Here is a 22,416-nt window from a genome sequence, read left to right as displayed (position 1 = left end):
TACCCTGCCGCAGACACTCTCTCACACACGTACCCTGCCACAGACACTCTCACACATGGGTAGCCTGGTGCAGACACTCTCACACACACGTACCCTGCCACAGACACTCTCACACACACGTACCCTGCCACAGACACTCTCACACATGGGTAGCCTGGTGCAGACACTCTCACACACACGTATCCTGCCGCAGACACTCTCACACATACATACCCTGCCGCAGACACTCTGTCACACACACCCTGCCACAGACACTCTCACACACACGTACCCTGTCACAGACACTATCACACAAACGTAGCCTGCCACTGACACTCTCACACACGCGTACCCTGCCACTGACACTCTCACACACGCGTACCCTGCCACTGACACTCTCACACACGCGTAACCTGCCGCAGACACTCTCACACACGCATACCCTGCCGCAGACACTCTCACAAACGCGTACCCTGCCACAGACACTCTCACACACACGTACCCTGCCGCAGACACTCTCACACACACGTACCCTGCCGCAGACACTCTCACACACACGTATCCTGCCGCAGACACTCTCACACACGCGTATCCTGCCGCAGACACTCTCACACACGCATACCCTGCCGCAGACACTCTGTCACACACACCCTGCCACAGACACTCTCACACACACGTACCCTGTCACAGACACTCTCACACACACGTACCCTGCCACTGACACTCTCACACACGCGTACCCTGCCACTGACACTCTCACACACCCGTAACCTGCCGCAGACACTCTCACACACGCATACCCTGCCGCAGACACTCTCACACACGCGTACCCTGCCGCAGACACTCTCACACACACGTACCCTGCCGCAGACACTCTCACACACACGTACCCTGCCGCAGACACTCTCACACACACGTATCCTGCCACAGACACTCTCACACACGCGTATCCTGCCGCAGACACTCTCACACACACATACCCTGTCACAGACACTCTCACACACACGTATCCTATCACTGACACTCTCACACACGCGTAGCCTGCCACAGACACTCTCACACACGCGTACCCTGCCGCAGACACTCTCACACACACGTACCCTGCCGCAGACACTCTCACACACGCGTACCCTGCCACTGACACTCTTACACACGCGTATCCTGCCGCAGACACTCTCACACACACGTTTCCTGCCACAGACACTCTCACACACACATACCCTGTCACAGACACTCTCACACACACGTATCCTGTCACTGACACTCTCACACACACGAACCCTGTCACAGACACTCTCACACACGCGTTTCCTGTCACAGACACTCTCATACACGCGTATCTTGCCTCTGACACTCTCACACGTGCATTCCCTGCCGCAGATCCTCTCACACACACGTACCCTGCCGCAGACACTCTCACACACACGTACCCTGCCACAGACACTCTCACACACATGTACCCTGCCACAGACACTCTCACACATGGGTAGCCTGGTGCAGACACTCTCACACACACGTATCCTGCCGCAGACACTCTCACACATACATACCCTGCTGCAGACACTCTGTCACACACACCCTGCCACAGACACTCTCACACACACGTACCCTGTCACAGACACTCTCACACACACGTACCATGCCACTGACACTCTCACACACGCGTACCCTGCCACTGACACTCTCACACACCCGTAACCTGCCGCAGACACTCTCACACACGCATACCCTGCCGCAGACACTCTCACACACGCGTACCCTGCCGCAGACACTCTCACACACACGTACCCTGCCGCAGACACTCTCACACACACGTATCCTGTCACTGACACTCTCACACACGCGTATCCTGCCGCAGACACTCTCACTCATACATACCCTGCTGCAGACACTCTGTCACACACACCCTGCCACAGACACTCTCACACACACGAACCCTGTCACAGACACTCTCACACACGCGTATCCTGTCACAGACACTCTCATACACGCGTATCTTGCCTCTGACACTCTCAGACACGCGTACCCTGCCACTGACACTCTTACACACGTGTATCCTGCCGCAGACACTCTCACACACACGAATCCTGCCGCAGACACTCTCACACACGCGTACCCTGCCACTGACACTCTCACACACGCGTACCCTGCCACTGACACTCTCACACACGCGTACCCTGCCGCAGACACTGTCACACACGCGTTCCCTGCCGCAGACACTCTCACACACGCGTATCCTGCCGCAGACACTCTCATACACACGAACCCTGTCACAGACACTCTCACACACGCGTATCCTGTCACAGACACTCTCATACACGCGTATCTTGCCTCTGACACTCGCAGACACGCGTACCCTGCCACTGACACTCTTACACACGTGTATCCTGCCGCAGACACTCTCACACACACGAATCCTGCCGCAGACACTCTCACACACGCGTACCCTGCCACTGACACTCTCACACACGCGTACCCTGCCACTGACACTCTCACACACGCGTACCCTGCCGCAGACACTCTCACACACGCGTACCCTGCCGCAGACACTGTCACACACGCGTTCCCTGCCGCAGACACTCTCACACACGCGTATCCTGCCGCAGACACTCTCATACGTGCATACCCTGCCGCAGATCCTCTCACACACACGTACCCTGCCGCAGACACTCTCACACATGCGTACCCTGCCACAGACACTCTCACACACCCGTACCCTGCTGCAGACACTCTGTCTCACACACGTACCCTACTGCAGACACTCTGTAACACACACGTACCCTGCTGCAGACACTCTCACACATGCGTACCCTGCCACTGACACTCTCACACACGCGTACCCTGCCGCAGACACTCTCACACACGCGTACCCTGCCGCAGACACTCTCACACACGCGTACCCTGCCGCAGACACTCTCACACACGCGTACCCTGCCGCAGACACTCTCACACACGCGTACCCTGCCGCAGACACTCTCACACACGCGTACCCTGCCGCAGACACTCTCACACACGCGTATCCTGCCGCAGACACTGTCACACACACGTATCCTGCCACAGACACTCTCACACACACGTACCCTGCCGCAGACACTCTCACACACGGGTATCCTGGTGCAGACACTCTCACACACACGTATCCTGCCGCAGACACTCTCACACATACATACCCTGATGCAGACACTCTGTCACACACACCCTGCCACAGACACTCTCACACACACGTACCCTGTCACAGACACTCTCACACACACGTACCCTGCCACTGACACTCTCACACACGCGTACCCTGCCACTGACACTCTCACACACGCGTAACCTGCCGCAGACACTCTCACACACGCATACCCTGCCGCAGACACTCTCACACACGCGTACCCTGCACACAGACACTTTCACACACACCTACCCTGCCGCAGACACTCTCACACACACGTACCCTGCCGCAGACACTCTCACACACACGTATCCTGCCGCAGACACTCTCACACACGCGTATCCTGCCGCAGACACTCTCACACACACTTATCCTGCCACAGACACTCTCACATACGTACCCTGCCGCAGACACTCTCACACACAGGTTTCCTGCCACAGACACTCTCACACACACATACCCTGTCACAGACACTCTCACACACACGTATCCTGTCACTGACACTCTCACACACACGAACCCTGTCACAGACACTCTCACACACGCGTATCCTGTCACAGACACTCTCATACACGCGTATCTTGCCTCTGACACTCTCAGACACGCGTACCCTGCCACTGACACTCTTACACTCGTGTATCTTGCCGCAGACACTCTCACACACACGAATCCTGCCACAGACACTCTCACACACACGTTCCCTGCCACTGACACTCTCACACACGCGTACCCTGTCACTGACACTCTCACACACGCGTACCCTGCCGCAGACACTGTCACACACGCGTTCCCTACCGCAGACACTCTCACACACACGTATCCTGCCGCAAACACTCTCATACGTGCATACCCTGCCGCAGATCCTCTCACACACGTGTACCCTGCCGCAGACACTCTCACACATGCGTACCCTGCCACAGACACTCTCACACACGCATACCCTGCTGCAGACACTCTGTCACACACACGTACCCTGCTGCAGACACTCTCACACACGCGTACCCTGCCACTGACAATCTCACACACGCGTACCCAGCCGCAGACACTCTCACACACGCATACCCTGCCGCAGACACTCTCACACACGCGTACCCTGCCACAGACACTCTCACACACACGTAACCTGCCGCAGACACTCTCACACACACGTACCCTGCCGCAGACACTCACACACATACGTATCCTGCCGCAGAAACTCTCACACACGCGTATCCTGCCGCAGACACTCTCACACACACGTATCCTGCCACAGACACTCTCACACACACGTACCCTGCCGCAGACACTCTCACACACACGTTTCCTGCCACAGACACTCTCACACACACATACCCTGTCACAGACACTCTCACACACACGTATCCTGTCACTGACACTCTCACACACACGAACCCTGTCACAGACACTCTCACACACGCGTATCCTGTCACAGACACTCTCATACACGCGTATCTTGCTTCTGACACTCTCACACACGCGTACCCTGCCGCAGACACTCTCACACACGCGTATCCTGCCGCAGACACTCTCACACATGCATACCCTGTCGCAGACACTCTCACACACGCGTACCCTGCCGCAGATCCTCTCACACACACGTACCCTGCCACAGACACTCTCACACATGGGTAGCCTGGTGCAGACACTCTCACACACACGTACCCTGCCACAGACACTCTCACACACACGTACCCTGCCACAGACACTCTCACTCATGGGTAGCCTGCTGCAGACACTCTGTCACACACACGTACCCTGCTGCAGACACTCTCACACACGCGTACCCTGCCACTGACACTCTCACACACGCGTACCCAGCCGCAGACACTCTCACACACGCATACCCTGCCGCAGACACTCTCACACACGCGTACCCTGCCACAGACACTCTCACACACACGTACCCTGCCGCAGACACTCACACACATACGTATCCTGCCGCAGAAACTCTCACACACGCGTATCCTGCCGCAGACACTCTCACACACACGTATCCTGCCACAGACACTCTCACACACACGTACCCTGCCGCAGACACTCTCACACACACGTTTCCTGCCACAGACACTCTCACACACACATACCCTGTCACAGACACTCTCACACACACGTATCCTGTCACTGACACTCTCACACACACGAACCCTGTCACAGACACTCTCACACACGCGTATCCTGTCACAGACACTCTCATACACGCGTATCTTGCTTCTGACACTCTCACACACGCGTACCCTGCCGCAGACACTCTCACACACGCGTATCCTGCCGCAGACACTCTCACACATGCATACCCTGTCGCAGACACTCTCACACACGCGTACCCTGCCGCAGATCCTCTCACACACACGTACCCTGCCACAGACACTCTCACACATGGGTAGCCTGGTGCAGACACTCTCACACACACGTACCCTGCCACAGACACTCTCACACACACGTACCCTGCCACAGACACTCTCACTCATGGGTAGCCTGGTGCAGACACTCTCACTCACACGTATCCTGCTGCAGATACTCTCACACATGCATACCCTGCCGCAGACACTCTCACACATGCATACCCTGCTGCAGACACTCTCACACACGCGTACCCTGCCACTGACACTCTCACACACGCGTACCCTGCCGCAGACACTCTCACACACGCGTACCCTGCCGCAGACACTCTCACACATGCGTACCCTGCCACAGACACTCTCACACACACGTACCCTGCCGCAGACACTCTCACACCCACGTACCCTGTCACAGACACTCTCACACACACGTATCCTGCCGCAGACACTCTCACACACGCGTATCCTGCTGCAGACACTCTCACACACACGTATCCTGCCACAGACACTCTCACACACACATACCCTGTCACAGACACTCTCACACACACGTATCCTGTCGCAGACACTCTCACACACGCGTATCCTGCCGCAGACACTCTCACACACACTTATCCTGCCACAGACACTCTCACATACGTACCCTGCCGCAGACACTCTCACACACACGTTTCCTGCCACAGACACTCTCACACACACGTATCCTGTCACTGACACTCTCACACACACGAACCCTGTCACAGACACTCTCACACACGCGTATCCTGTCACAGACACTCTCATACACGCGTATCTTGCTTCTGACACTCTCACACACGCGTACCCTGCCGCAGACACTCTCACACACGCGTATCCTGCCGCAGACACTCTCACACATGCATACCCTGTCGCAGACACTCTCACACACGCGTACCCTGCCGCAGATCCTCTCACACACACGTACCCTGCCACAGACACTCTCACACATGGGTAGCCTGGTGCAGACACTCTCACACACACGTACCCTGCCACAGACACTCTCACACACACGTACCCTGCCACAGACACTCTCACTCATGGGTAGCCTGCTGCAGACACTCTGTCACACACACGTACCCTGCTGCAGACACTCTCACACACGCGTACCCTGCCACTGACACTCTCACACACGCGTACCCAGCCGCAGACACTCTCACACACGCATACCCTGCCGCAGACACTCTCACACACGCGTACCCTGCCACAGACACTCTCACACACACGTACCCTGCCGCAGACACTCACACACATACGTATCCTGCCGCAGAAACTCTCACACACGCGTATCCTGCCGCAGACACTCTCACACACACGTATCCTGCCACAGACACTCTCACACACACGTACCCTGCCGCAGACACTCTCACACACACGTTTCCTGCCACAGACACTCTCACACACACATACCCTGTCACAGACACTCTCACACACACGTATCCTGTCACTGACACTCTCACACACACGAACCCTGTCACAGACACTCTCACACACGCGTATCCTGTCACAGACACTCTCATACACGCGTATCTTGCTTCTGACACTCTCACACACGCGTACCCTGCCGCAGACACTCTCACACACGCGTATCCTGCCGCAGACACTCTCACACATGCATACCCTGTCGCAGACACTCTCACACACGCGTACCCTGCCGCAGATCCTCTCACACACACGTACCCTGCCACAGACACTCTCACACATGGGTAGCCTGGTGCAGACACTCTCACACACACGTACCCTGCCACAGACACTCTCACACACACGTACCCTGCCACAGACACTCTCACTCATGGGTAGCCTGGTGCAGACACTCTCACTCACACGTATCCTGCTGCAGATACTCTCACACATGCATACCCTGCCGCAGACACTCTCACACATGCATACCCTGCTGCAGACACTCTCACACACGCGTACCCTGCCACTGACACTCTCACACACGCGTACCCTGCCGCAGACACTCTCACACACGCGTACCCTGCCGCAGACACTCTCACACATGCGTACCCTGCCACAGACACTCTCACACACACGTACCCTGCCGCAGACACTCTCACACCCACGTACCCTGTCACAGACACTCTCACACACACGTATCCTGCCGCAGACACTCTCACACACGCGTATCCTGCTGCAGACACTCTCACACACACGTATCCTGCCACAGACACTCTCACACACACATACCCTGTCACAGACACTCTCACACACACGTATCCTGTCGCAGACACTCTCACACACGCGTATCCTGCCGCAGACACTCTCACACACACTTATCCTGCCACAGACACTCTCACATACGTACCCTGCCGCAGACACTCTCACACACACGTTTCCTGCCACAGACACTCTCACACACACGTATCCTGTCACTGACACTCTCACACACACGAACCCTGTCACAGACACTCTCACACACGCGTATCCTGTCACAGACACTCTCATACACGCGTATCTTGCCTCTGACACTCTCAGACACGCGTACCCTGCCACTGACACTCTTACACTCGTGTATCTTGCTGCAGACACTCTCACACACACGAATCCTGCCACAGACACTCTCACACACGCGTACCCTGCCACTGACACTCTCACACACGCGTACCCTGTCACTGACACTCTCACACACGCGTACCCTGCCGCAGAACCTGTCACACACGCGTTCCCTGCCGCAGACACTCTCACACACACGTATCCTGCCGCAAACACTCTCATACGTGCATACCCTGCCGCAGATCCTCTCACACACATGTACCCTGCCGCAGACACTCTCACACATGCGTACCCTGCCACAGACACTCTCACACACGCATACCCTGCTGCAGACACTCTGTCACACACACGTACCCTGCTGCAGACACTCTCACACACGCGTACCCTGCCACTGACACTCTCACACACGCGTACCCTGCCGCAGACACTCTCACACACGCATACCCTGCCGCAGACACTCTCACACACGCGTACCCTGCCACAGAAACTCTCACACACGCGTGTCCTGCCGCAGACACTCTCACACACACATTCCCTGTCACAGACACTCTCACACACACGTATCCTGTCACTGACACTCTCACACACACGAACCCTGTCACAGACACTCTCACACACGCGTATCCTGTCACAGACACTCTCATACACGCGTATCTTGCTTCTGACACTCTCACACACGCGTACCCTGCCGCAGACACTCTCACACACGCGTATCCTGCCGCAGACACTCTCACACATGCATACCCTGTCGCAGACACTCTCACACACGCGTACCCTGCCCCAGATCCTCTCACACACACGTACCCTGCCACAGACACTCTCACACATGGGTAGCCTGGTGCAGACACTCTCACACACACGTACCCTGCCACAGACACTCTCACACACACGTACCCTGCCACAGACACTCTCACACATGGGTAGCCAGGTGCAGACACTCTCACTCACACGTATCCTGCTGCAGATACTCTCACACATGCATACCCTGCCGCAGACACTCTCACACATGCATACCCTGCTGCAGACACTCTCACACACGCGTACCCTGCCACTGACACTCTCACACACGCGTACCCTGCCGCAGACACTCTCACACACGCGTACCCTGCCGCAGACACTCTCACACATGCGTACCCTGCCACAGACACTCTCACACACACGTACCCTGCCGCAGACACTCTCACACACACGTATCCTGCCACAGACACTCTCACACACACATACCCTGTCACAGACACTCTCACACACACGTATCCTGTCGCAGACACTCTCACACACGCGTATCCTGCCGCAGACACTCTCACACACGCGTATAAAGAAGGATGGCTATAATGAAATGGGTGATCTGGAGAGATTCTGTAAAGAGGAATGGTCTCAGATGCCCTGCTCTGTATTCTCCAACCTTATAAAATGTCATAGGAGACTCAGTGCTGTTATACTGGCAAAGGGAGGTTGTACAGAGTATTAAAAGCAGGGCTGCCAATAATCGTGGCTCATGTGTGTTTGTTGAAAATAATTATTTCTTAATGAAGGATTTGTTTTTCTTTGAATAAATTTATTTCAATGAAAGGTTGGATTTTTCTCATTTTTCAGTGTGAGATGAAGCTGCTTCGCCAAAAGGTGGATTTTTGTCTAACCCTTTGTACAAATCTTTACAAGGGGGGGGGGGCAATAATTGTGGAGGGACTGTATATTGTTTATATACGACACTGTATTTGTACTAAATGGTCGTAAGTTAAGCATGTCCTCTACTGTGAACTCCCGTGTAAAATAATCATTAAACTCATTTACTATATCAGTTTTCATTTTCAATTATAAGGCCCTTACTATCCTGCAGATGAGTGATTTCAGCTTTTACAGCTCTTTTGGAGTTAAAATATTGGAAGAAACTTTTAATGTCATTCTTAACCTCCAATGCAATCTTCCTTTCGACATTCCACTTACTGTAGCGAGTCTAATGTTATTTTTTAAGTCAACCTGTAGACTTAGATACTCCTGCTTTATTTTGAAATCAATAGCTATGTTCCACCTTATTATCTCCAGCGTGCAGTGTGAAATACCCAGTAATACTCACCTCACTACCCACAGTTTACAGTGTGGAATACCCAGTAAGACTGACCTCAGTAACTCCAATTTACAGTGTGGAATACCCAGTCAGACTGACCTCAGTATCTCCAGTTTATAGTGTGGAATACCCAGTCAGACTGACCTCAGTATCTCCAGTTTACAGTGTGGAATATCCAGTCAGACTGACCTCAGTATCTCCAGTTTATAGTGTGGAATACCCAGTCAGACTGACGTCAGTAACTCCAGTTTACAGTGTAGAATACCCAGTAAGACTGACCTCAGTAACTCCAATTTACAGTGTGGAATACCCAGTCAGACTGACCTCAGTATCTCCTGTTTATAGTGTGGAATACCCAGTCAGACTGACCTCAGTAACTCCAGTTTACAGTGTGGAATACCCAGTCAGACTGACCTCAGTATCTCCAGTTTACAGTGTGGAATACCCAGTCAGACTGACCTCAGTATCTCCAGTTTACAGTGTGGAATACCCAGTCAGACTGACCTCAGTAACTCCAGTTTACAGTGTGGAATACCCAGTCAGACTGACCTCAGTATCTCCAGTTTACAGTGTAAGTCCCCCAGTCCAGCAGAAAGCAGCTTCACTCCTGAGTCCTGCAGGTCATTGTCACTCAGGACCAGCTCTCTCAGGGGTGAGGGGTTTGATCTGAGAGCTGAAGCCAGTGCCTCACAGCATTTCTCTGTGAGTTCACACCAGCCCACCCTTAAAAAAATGTAACACTTTTAAATCCACTTTTTACACTGCAGCACTGTATTCAAATGAGGAGAATAAGGTCCATGACATAATGGATTTTCAGAAAACAATTAAATTATTAAAAATCATTTTAACAATCATTCCGATTCTGTTTGGTGTCCATTATTTTTTTTGTCCATAACACGTTAAAGTCAGCATGTTTATCTGTAACAGCGCTGTTAACTTTGCTAACCAACACAAGTGTTTTGCATGGATTATATGGTTGAATGGATATTTCCTGCTTCACTGCTTAATTATTTATAGCATGGATCGAGGGCTGATAAGATTGTGGGATATAAGGAAGTAGGAGAAGAAAACAGAAGCGGTTTGTGTTTGTTTATTATGTAACTGCTGAAAGGCATTGTGGGTTTTCTTGGTGTCCAGTTACTTTTGTGCAAAATGCATATTCTGTACTCACTGCAGCTTCTCCAGTTTACAGCTGGGATCCTCCAGTACAGCAGAGAGCAGCTTCACTCCTGAATCTCCTGGGTGATTGTAGTTCAGATCCAGCTCTCTCAGGGGTGAGGAGTTAGATCTGAGAGCTGAAGCCAGTGCCTCACAGCATTTCTCTGTGAGTTCACACCAGCCCACCCTTAAAAAAATTAAACACTTTTAAATCCACTTTTTACACTGCAGCACTGTATTCAAATGAGGAGAATAAGGGCCATGACATAATGGATTTTCAGAAAACAATTAAATTATTAAAAATAATTTTAACAATCATTCCGATTCTGTTTGGTGTCCATTATTTTTTTGTCCATAACACGTTAAAGTCAGCATGTTTATCTGTAACATTGCTGTTAACTTTGCCAACCAACACAAATGTTTTGCATGGATTACAGTATATGGTTGAATGGATGTTTCCTGCTTCCCTGCTTAATTATTTCTAACATGGATCGAGGGCTGATAAGATTGTGGGATATAAGGAAGTAGGAGAAGAAAACAGAAGCTGTTTGTGTTTGTTTTTTATGTAACTGCTGAAAGGCATTGTGGGTTTTCTTGCTGTCCAGTTACTTTTGTGCAAAATGCATATTCTGTACTCACTGCAGCTTCTCCAGTTTACAGCTGGGATCCTCCAGTACAGCAGAGAGCAGCTTCACTCCTGAATCTCCTGGGTGATTGTAGCTCAGATCCAGCTCTCTCAGGTGTGAGGGGTTTAACTTCAGAGCTGAAGCCAGGGAAGAACAGCCTTCTTCTGTGACTCTACAGCCTGACAGCCTGCAGAGAGAGAGAGACAGAAACTCCCCAATAAATAATATCACCTCACCATTATAATTATTAAATAAATGTGATGCTCTAATAAATAATTCAGGAATTACAGTTCAGTGTCTTAGACAAGGCAGGACCCCTCCTCTCTTTCCCTTAGCTAATCGCTCACTGTCTCCTCTTTATAGTGTGGAATACACAGTAATACTTACCTCAGTATCTCCAGTTTGTGGTGTAGAATACCCCACAATACTGGCCTCGGTATCCCTAGTTTACAGTGTGAAATATCCAGTAATACTGACCTCAGAATCTCCAGTTTGCGGTGTGGAATACTCAGCAATACTGGCCTCAGTATCTCCAGTTTGCGGTGTGGAATACCCCACAATACTGGCCTCGGTATCCCCAGTTTACAGTGTGAAATATCCAGTAATACTGACCTCAGAATCTCCAGTTTGCGGTGTGGAATACTCAGCAATACTGGCCTCAGTATCTCCAGTTTAGAGTGTAGAATACCCAGTAATACTGACCTCAATATCTCCAGTTTACAGTGTAAATCCCCCAGTGCAGCAGAGAGCAGCTTCACTCCTGAATCCTTCAGGTTATTGTCACTCAGGTCCAGCTCTCTCAGGGGGGAAGAGTTTGATCTTAGAGCTGAAGTCAGCAGTTCACAGTGTTTATCTATGAGATCACAGCTGTTCAGCCTGAAACAGAAAACACTTTAAGACACAGACATATACACATCCTACACATTAGTAAAATACAAAGCATTACAATAAGCATTTGTTTTCAGTATAATTAGCAGCACAGCTTACACTTCAAAATGAATTATAGTCTGCAGAGTGTTCTGTGCGTCCTGACAATCTGCTGCAGTCTTATGATCACTATTTGTGAGTCAGTGCACCTTTGCTCAAAACTAGAGGTAAAAACATTAAATTCAAGCTACAACCAAAAATCACAGAATATACAGGAATATTTAGGAACACATCAACAGCAAGATGGACGTGAACCTCCCATAACAGTCAGACCAGTGCTTCCTGTGCAGTCCTTAGCCATCTTTCTGCCAGGTGTCCCTACACTCGACACGTATCACTGAAAGGAGGAGATGTGAACATTCCCAGCAGCTAATGCAGCAGCAACTGGCACTTGGATCTCTGATCCCATGAGTAAAATCCTTTTTCTCCCTGTATTGTTATACCTGGGAACATGTCAAATCACCAATTAGGTCTGGGTGATATGATGATGTTATTGGTAATGAGCGTAATCAGACAAGTATCCCGGTGTCGATATCTGACAGTGACTAACCAGCGATTATCGTCTTTGCTGGGGAAACGCGTTTAGGCTACATACAAAGCAAGATAACAGAAGGATTCATGATTTGCTTTCAGTTCAGCTTTCTAGCCAAAGATTCTGAAGCAGTTAAAAAGAAACATTGCGCAGAATTTCACAAGCATTGTCCCTTGCAGTAACCATGCGTTCGCCATTCTTGTAAGTTCAGTATTGTCACATCACCAACTTCTATCTCTGAGTCAGCAGCCAGAATGTCAGTCATTCAAGTGCAGCTTTCTGGTGGGAATTTTGAGCTTCCCAACTCAGTTTATCGTGTCTGAGTCTTAGGCATGGCTTTAAGTGTGTCCCTGACCCGCCGTCTCGGTGGAGGACTGTCTGCTCGCGGTCGGTGAAGTAGTTGGAGCCGCTAATGTTGTTTCAGCTTCCTGAATGAACAAAGCTATTGTGATCTTTTTAAAAGACGTTTCCATGGTTGATGACCTCATAGAAAGTGGTCTCAACATTAAAGATGAATTCCTACAGATATTGCCTTTATCAAGCCCGTCAAAAAAAGTTGTTTTATCTAATGTTCCCCCATTTATTAGAAATGAACTACTGTCCAACATTCTGGGCGCTACGGGAAGCTGGTGAGCCCGATTAGGATGATTCCTGTCTTTTAGGCGGCAAACATTTATGATTCTTAACGCGCCGCAGGAGGCCCTGAACGTGTCTGTTAAGATCACAGTGGAGGGGAAAGTTTATATGATTTTAACAGCTCCAAGAGTGTGAAGTATTTTGCGTGCGGTGGTTTTGGGCATGTGCGGCAGGCCTGCCCGTGAGGGGACCCCCCCCCGGGGGAGCGCGAGGTGGCGCGAGGCCCCAGTGCTGGTGCGGGACACCGAGCACCACGGGGGCGCCGATACTGTAGTAACGGACTTGGACTCAGACCGTGGGGACCGGGAGGACAAGCTTCCCCCCGCCCGTAGTCACTGCACCCCCCCCCCCCCCCCCCGCTCCCAGCGAGACAGCGGGCTGACAGAGGAGCCCGGCCCGGATGCAGCAGGGCCTGCTGGCGGCAGCGCGGTGAGTGACTCCGCCTGAGCTGGACCTGCACTTACTGGATTCTGATAAAGATCATGAGGACGTAGAAAGTTTGGCTGATGACTTGGAAGACTCACAGGCCTCCATGGACTTCAGCACCCCTGTAGGTAGGACTACTCTTTTGATCTGTTTCTTTCTGGACAGCACTAAAGGCCAGAGAAAACCTAAGATAGAGCCCTATTTCCCTGATTTGAAACTGTTTTTAGGTTCATGTACGATGGCGATGAGGAAATGTACTTTGGACGAGCTTGATAAACAGAATCGGTGCAGCTTAAAGAAGCTGATGAGCACTGTTAGGAGTGTGTTACGCTACCGCTAGCAGTACAGAGGGTTTATCTTCTATGTTTTTTTGTCCTTTATCAGCTCTTTTTACCAGTTTTATGGCTTTGTTAATTTTTGACTAGCTAAATATTAACGGGTGTCGCAATGCTACTAAAAGAGCTGCGTTGTTTGATTATATTGCTGTAAAAAGGTAGATGTTGTGTTTTTACAGGAGACTCAGAGTGATGAGGGAAACCAGGCTCAGTGGCAGGCTGACTGGGGCGGCCAGGTTGTTTTTAGTCACGGCTCTTCTGTCAGTGCTGGGGTCGCTCTGCTGTTCTCACAGAGGGTCCCAGTCTTGCGACCGGTGGTTACAGATGTTGTACCTGGGAGGCTCCTGTGTGTTCAATTTTACCTGCATAAACTGTTGTGTATGAACCAAATGTAGGCTCAGGACAGGTGGCCTTTTTTACAGATTTAAACACGTTCTTAGAGACACTGTCACAGGAGAGCGTTGCTGTTCTGGCTGGTGATTTTAATTCTACTCTGGATCACGTGCTCGACAGGAATCACGAAGAGCCTCACCCTGGTTCAGCCTCTGTTCTGCGATCTGTTATTGACTACCATGGTCTGATTGATGTGTGGAGAGACCATTTCCCAAAGTGCAGACAGTATACCTGGGTGAAGGTGAACTCTAACATGGTGTCTGCTGCTCGGCTGGACAGCTTTTATATAAACTATCGGAATAAGGGCAGGTTTTTAAGCTGTGGCATCGCTCCCTTCCCTCTCTCCGATCATCATTTTGTTTCTGTCACTTTCTCTTGCACTGATTTCTCCTCCCAACATTGTTACTGGCGTTTTAGTAATAAATTAGTTCAGGACCACAACTTTGTACGATCTTTCTCCTTCTGGGAGGTGTGGAGGGAGAAAAAAATTACCCTCAGTCAATGGTGGGATGTCGGAAAAGTGCAAATTAAGCTCTTCTGCCAGAACTATGCTGCATATTTCCAGACTGAACTACAGAACCGGTTTAAAAGACTGGAGGATGAGATCTTGCGGCTGTGCACAGGAGCAGAGCCTGGCAGGGTGGGAGATGCTGAGGCCCTGCAGAGGAACCGACTCCTGTTGAAAGACCTTCTGGTGGAGAGGGGCTGGAGCGTTGGCCCGGGCCGCTATACGAAGGAGACTCATATGGACGCCCCCACCGCGTATTTCTTTGGATTGGAGACGCACAGGGAAGAAAGAAAGCCCTTTCGCCACTTGATCCTCCCCGATGGGCGTAGTACGTTTGACAAGCATGAGATTTTAACACTCAATAGCCTTTTATGAGACCCTGTTCTGTGCTGAGGCCTGTGATCAGACAGTGGCTGATCAGTTTCTTTGGGACTTACCAAGTCTTTCAGTCGCAGACAGACATGAGCTGGAAGAGCCTTTGACTCTGACAGAACTTACTGCTGCTGTCCACGAGCAGTCAGTCAGGAAAGCACCAGGCCTGGACGGACTGACCGTGGAATTTTATAAATCTTTATGGCCCCTGATTGGTCAAAAGTCAAAATAAACTTTATTGTCATCTCTGCTATATACTGTACAGGTACATAGAGAGACGAGATGACGTGGCTCCAGTTTTTTCCAAGGCAGACGAGAGAAAGATACATGTAACAAATCAATAAATATAAGGTATACAAAAAAATATACTATACTTGGAGATAGAGGTAGAGGAGGTTATAATACTTATGTATGGAAAATGTGCAAATAAGTGGCAGATGTGCAAAAATGCTTGTAGCAGAGTTTGTGTGTAAAGTGCAGATGTGCAGGAGTCAATTTGTTCGCAGTCCGGGTGTGTGTGGGGGGGTAAGTGTGTTCAGGAGTCTAATGGCTACTGGGAAAAAGCTATCCCGCAGCCTGGAAGATCGAGTCCTGATGCTGCGATAGCGTCTGCCAGATGGGAGGAGTGTGAAGAGTCCGTGTGAAGGATGAGAGGAGTCAAGCACGATGCAGGAGGCCCTCCTGATGCAGCGCTTGTTGAAGATGTCTTGCAGCGATGGAAGAGACGCACCGATGATGATGACCGATGGTGAAGACTTGTTCTGTGTTTTTCAAGAAAGTGTTGATATGGGCCTTCTTCCATTCAGCTGCCGGAGGGCTGTTCTAACGCTGCTGCCCAAGAAGGGGGATCTGGGACTTCTGAAGAACTGGCGGCCGGTCTCGCTTCTCGGTGTGGATTATAAGATCTTGTCCAAAGCTCTGACTAACCGGCTGAAAACATGTGTTTCAACGATCATTCACTGGGATCAGTCTTACTGTGTACCAGGGCGTTCAATTTTTGATGACCTTTTTTTAGCTAGAGATCTTTTGTCTTTTTGTCAAAACGAGGTTTGGACGTAGATCTGGTCTCTTTAGATCAGGAAAAGGCATTTGACAGAGTGGACCACACCTTTCTGTTTAAGACCCTTCAAGCTTTTGGTTTTGGTCCTAAGGTTGGTTCTTACATTAGACTCTTGTACACCAATGTGTGGAGCCTCCTGAACATTAATGGCTCTCTCACCAAGCCTTTTCCTGTCACCAGAGGGATACGGCAGGGCTGTGGGTTGTCTGGGCTGCTGTACTCACTGGCGGTGGAGCCGCTGCTTCAGGCTTTTCGAAAGCGTCTCCAGGGAGCACCGGTACCTGGCATCAGCCTTGGGGGAGGAGTGACTGTTACACTTTGCAGATGACGTCACTGTTTATATCAGGTCCAACACGGATATGGAGGTGCTTACAGCACTTCTTGGCGATTTCCAGCGTGCCTCTTCCGCTCTTGTCAACTGGAGCAAAAGCGCCACGTACCTGCTGGTACAATTTGGCTGCCTCCATGATGTGGCACCGACTCATGGTGCCGGATCCTCCGATGGACCTGCTGCATCAGGTCCAGAAGGGGTTTACTGATTTCTTCTGGAATGGGCACCACTGGCTCCCTTCGGGGATTCTTCATTTGCCAGTGTCTGAGGGAGGGCAGGGCCTGGTTCATCTGCTGAGCGAGGTCAGGGGGATGAGGCTCCAGTGGGCACAGACACTGCTTTACAGCACCGAACACCTGCCGTGGATGCATGTGGCCCTCGCCCTGCTCCGCAGCTGCGGAGGCCTTGCATATGATAAACAAATGTTTTTACTTTCTGGAGATGCGCTTCAGCTTATTGGAGTGAGTGGTTTTTATGCTGCGGTGCTGAACGCTTGGCGCTTGTTCCGGGTGGCACGGATGGAGAATGACCACTATGGCTTGAGGAACCATTGTTTAATGATTCCTTTGTTTCCTCGCGGGTGACACTTACAAATTCAGTCGATAAGATACTTGTGGAGTTGGGGGTCACAAGGGTAAAACATATTTTATATGCTGAGTCTGGACACTTTTTGTCACCTGACTCACTTGCTACCCAAGTGGGGTTCCGGTCTGTGAGGCTGCTTGGGAACCTTTACATGCACTTGAAGGTTTTTCCCCCCAACCTTTCAGGAATATTTACAGTGGGTTCCGGGTCGAGGTGCGACCTGCCCTTCCTTCCCAGAACTGTGTGTTACCCCGTTGGTAGCTGTTGATCACAGTGACACTGGTCACATACTTTCCTTCCGGTACTTGCGGAATATCCGGTTCTCCCTGGCAGGGAGGAAACTCCTGTACCATGTGGCCGTTAAGTCTTTTTTCTCTCTTGACCTGAAAGGGAGGCCAGATACGAAGTGGAGGCCCATTTGGCTGCTCCTGGGGAGTTTTTGCCGTCATGGAGGCTCCTCTATAAGAGACGGCTTCCCAAACGTTCGGGGGACCTCCAGTGGAGAATCCTGCACTGCATACTGCCCACCAACAGTTTTGTGTCTCGGTTTAATGCTGATGCTGTGTCTCAGTGTTTGTACTGCAGTGAGCCTGACACTGTTTTCCATACCTTCTGTCATTGTGCCAGACTGGCACCACTGAGTGGGCTGCTGGGTCACTGGTCTGGGGATCATACTCACTGATGCTGTGTCTCAGTGTTTGTACTGTAGTGAGCGTGACACTGTTCTCCATACCTTCTGTCATTGTGTCAGACTGGCACCACTGAGTGGGCTGCTGGGTCACTGGTCTGGGGATCATACTCACTGATGCTGTTTTTATTTTTGGTTGTAAATGTTCCAAACCTCGAATGGATAAATGTTGTCCACTTGGAAGGCTCTACGTCTGTGTCAGGAGGGTCAGGACATGGACGTGTTGGACTTGTTTAAGACTCTGGTGGAGTCACGTGTTCATGTGGACTTTCTGTTTCATCAGGTGACGGACAATTTGGCTGTTTTTCGGAAAAAATGGGTTTTCGACAAGAGACCTGTGATTATTTCTGCTGATGGAGTTTTGGGTTTTGCCTGGTGATTCACGCTGAGTTACTCTTCGGGCTGTGATTAGGATTGGCTGCTAACTGTTTAATAAAGGTGGTTAAAAGTAAAAAAAAAAGTCTCTCTCTCTCTCTCATCTATGTGTCTGAATCAATCAATCCATCATTATTTATATAGCGTGTTTTAACCACAGCGTTTATAAAGTGTTTTGCAAACATTTCAAAAGAAGAAAAAGAAAGAAATTCAAATAAGCTCAGAATAAATGACAAAAAGCGAAAAAGAAATAAAAATAGGGTAAAAATGTTTTAGTAAAATAAAATTTAAAATAAAAAAATACCATCATAAAGGACGTTTACCACCCATGTCCTCGTTAGGGGCCCCTCCCTCAAAGGGACCTCTAGCCCCTATGTCTTCTGGGGGAAGCGATCGCCCCCCCCACAATTACTGATATTAATAAAAGCATAAAATAATGAAACTGATTATCATACATTATTATATGCGGTGGTGAAAAGCTGCGTTTTCAGCTCAGTTTTGAAAGTACTGAGACATTCAGTAGCCTCAGGTTTTCTGGGAGAGAGTTCCAGAGTTTGGGCCCATAGTGACTAAAAGCTGCCCCCTCCCTCCCCAGCCGGGTTTTAGGAATAATCAGTAAATTACTGCCGGAGGATCTGACTGATCTGCCTGGGACATACCTTACAGTCATGTTACTGAGGCAGGACAGAGCTAAACAACGTAAATATTTACAAATTAGCAAATGACCTTTAAAATCAATCCTAGAAGACAGAGGAAGCCAGTGTAGGGATGTGAGAGCAGGTGTGATGTGATCCCTGTGACTGGTGCGTCTTAACACTCCCCCAGCGGCATTCTGGGCCCGTTGTAGATGTGATCCCTGTGACTGGTGCGTGTTAACACTCCGCCGGCGGCATTCTGGGGCCGTTGTAGATGTGATCCCTGCGACTGGTGCGTGTTAACACTCCGCCAGCGGCATTCTGGGCCCGTTGTAGATGTGATCCCTGTGACTGGTGCGTGTTAACACTCCGCCAGCGGCATTCTGGGCCCGTTGTAGATGTGATCCCTGTGACTGGTGCGTGTTAACACTCCGCTGGCAGCATTCTGGGCCCGTTGTAGATGTGATCCCTGTGACTGGTGCGTGTTAACACTCCGCCAGCGGCATTCTGGGCCCGTTGTAGATGTGATCCCTGTGACTGGTGCGTGTTAACACTCCGCCAGCGGCATTCTGGGCCCGTTGTAGATGTGATCCCCGTGACTGGTGCGTGTTAACACTCCGCTGGCGGCATTCTGGGGGCGTTGTAGATGTGATCCCTGTGACTGGTGCGTGTTAACACTCCGCCGGCGGCATTCTGGGGCGGTTGTAGATGTGATCCCTGTGACTGGTGCGTGTTAACACTCCGCCAGCGGCATTCTGGGCCCGTAGTAGATGTGATCCCTGTGACTGGTGCGTGTTAACACTCCGCCAGCGGCATTCTGGGCCCGTTGTAGATGTGATCCCTGTGACTGGTGCGTGTTAACACTCCGCTGGCGGCATTCTGGGCCCGTTGTAGATGTGATCCCTGTGACTGGTGCGTGTTAACACTCCGCCAGCGGCATTCTGGGCCCGTAGTAGATGTGATCCCTGTGACTGGTGCGTGTTAACACTCCGCCAGCGGCATTCTGGGCCCGTTGTAGATGTGATCCCTGTGACTGGTGCGTGTTAACACTCCGCTGGCGGCATTCTGGGCCCGTTGTAGATGTGATCCCTGTTACTGGTGCGTCTTAACACTCCGCCAGCGGCATTCTGGGCCCGTTGTAGATGTGATCCCTGTGACTAGTGCGTGTTAACACTCCGCCAGCGGCATTCTGGGTCCATTGTAAATGTGAAACAGTAGATGTGAAACAGACAAGAGGGTATTACAGTAATTTATTCTACTAGAAACAAAAGCAGGTATTATTTAATACTGCCAAGACCCCCTCCACTCTGCAAACAAGTAAACCAACTTCCTTTCTTTTTAACAACCTAAGCAGTTCTGTTAACCTGCTTTATGACTTTAGGGTCGTGTTTCCACAAACTGTGCTTGCTTTGCAGAACAATATTTCCCTTTTAAGGTTACCCATTTTAAATCTGGTGTAGGATCACACATGCACATATCACAAAGCTTAAATTCCAGGTGGCCTGAGACAAGGCCTACCCTGGTACGAGAGGCACACATTGGCCTAGGCCTCAAAGGGGGGGTTCGTGACCCCACACACAGACACACTTAAACACAAACAGATAACAAGGGGGGCAGCACTCCAACTTTTATTGCTCAAAGTTTTAATGACCTATAGACAGCAGAGTGGACCTCAAGGACAGGGGTCCCTCGACTTGGCACACAACCCCCTCCCCAGACATCCTGCCTTACATACCACTCACCCAACACCCTAAAGAAAGTTTCTTTTAAGTTTGGCTGTTGTATATCTGTATATTTATTTACCCATGACTACTAGTCTCAATATACAGACAGGTCATGTTTGTAATGTGTCCTAACTTTCAAAGATTCTTTTTCTTTGACTGACTAACCTTCCCCCCCCCGCCTTTTATTTTCCACATTCCTCAGCAGCCCTTATCTGATCTTTGTAGTCTACCATGCCTATCTAAGGTTAAGATGTGCTGTTGACATGAGAATATGTCATATAATGTCTGTATAAAGGGTAATATCTGATTGAGGTGCAACCTAGACCACTTAGACCAGGTACTGGTGTGAGTAATATAACATAATGACATAACAAGTAATCATTAATTAATCATTACAGATGGTATTCGGTGTGAACCACTAGGCTGGTACGGCATGTTTGGTATCAAACCGATGGAAAATCACTCCAGTTTTACACCACTTCAGCCTCTGTTCATTGAGTGCTCACAATAGTCCCTGCCTCTGTGTGATTTGGCTACTGAGCTCTAAAACCTCAAACTCGACTGAAATATCGTGAGACTCCCTCTCATCGGCCGTGAGGGGAGCTTCACTACCGATCGTTTACATTACCTGGTGACGCAGCTCGCTGGACGAGCCTTCTAACCCAGGTTACTAAGCGATACTGGTAACTAGTGAAACCCATGTAAGTCTCACATTAACCGACTCACGGGGATTCACAATTGAGTTTGGAGGAACCAACCATTCACTATAACAATTAGCTAATAAACATCATTAAATAATGATTAATTCAAATGTAATTAATTTCAAAACATATTGGTGGAGATATTAAAATGTACCTTTTTAAATGGCCTTGCACCAGAATACCTTAGTAACCTGCTGGCCTTATACAACCGTCCTCGCTTTCTTACATTATAAAGAGCAGGATATCTGTTAGTACCCAAGGCAGAAAGAGCTACGGCAGACTGCAGAGCTTTCTCTTATAGAGCTCCTCAGCTGTGGAATGGTCTTTCAGCGGATGTGCAGGATTCAGGCTGA

The 22,416-nt window shown here is 50.3% G+C and overlaps 2 protein-coding genes and 1 long non-coding RNA gene across 11 annotated transcripts in view; 2 read left to right on the top strand and 1 right to left on the bottom strand.

Moving 5' to 3' along the window:
* LOC125721462 (NACHT, LRR and PYD domains-containing protein 12-like) overlaps positions 1 to 22,416 on the top strand; it is a 360,988-nt gene that overhangs the window by 158,486 nt on the left and 180,086 nt on the right. The window lies entirely within an intron of this gene.
* LOC125721517 (uncharacterized) overlaps positions 1 to 22,416 on the top strand; it is a 137,379-nt gene that overhangs the window by 79,635 nt on the left and 35,328 nt on the right. The gene's annotated exons all lie outside the window — the stretch shown is intronic.
* The window catches only part of LOC125721472 (NACHT, LRR and PYD domains-containing protein 12-like), a 114,728-nt gene continuing 102,102 nt past the window's right edge, over positions 9,791 to 22,416 (bottom strand). The window contains exons 3-7 of one of the 2 annotated variants that reach the window (XM_048997411.1): positions 12,538 to 12,711; positions 11,849 to 12,022; positions 11,223 to 11,396; positions 10,556 to 10,774; positions 9,791 to 10,105 (exon numbers count right to left, since the gene is read on the bottom strand). In XM_048997411.1, the coding sequence (XP_048853368.1) occupies positions 10,591 to 10,774; positions 11,223 to 11,396; positions 11,849 to 12,022; positions 12,538 to 12,711 (706 nt within the window). In that variant the 3' untranslated portion in view covers positions 9,791 to 10,105; positions 10,556 to 10,590. Of the gene's footprint in view, positions 10,106 to 10,530; positions 10,775 to 11,222; positions 11,397 to 11,848; positions 12,023 to 12,537; positions 12,712 to 22,416 lie in introns of those variants that run through there. The other variant, XM_048997410.1, reaches the window with a different exon arrangement.

The sequence above is a fragment of the Brienomyrus brachyistius genome, unplaced genomic scaffold (assembly GCF_023856365.1).
Source record: "Brienomyrus brachyistius isolate T26 unplaced genomic scaffold, BBRACH_0.4 scaffold33, whole genome shotgun sequence".
NCBI classification, from domain to species: Eukaryota; Metazoa; Chordata; class Actinopteri; order Osteoglossiformes; family Mormyridae; genus Brienomyrus; species Brienomyrus brachyistius.
Note: the sequence above shows the minus strand (reverse complement) of the source record. Positions and strands in the feature narration are given on the sequence as shown.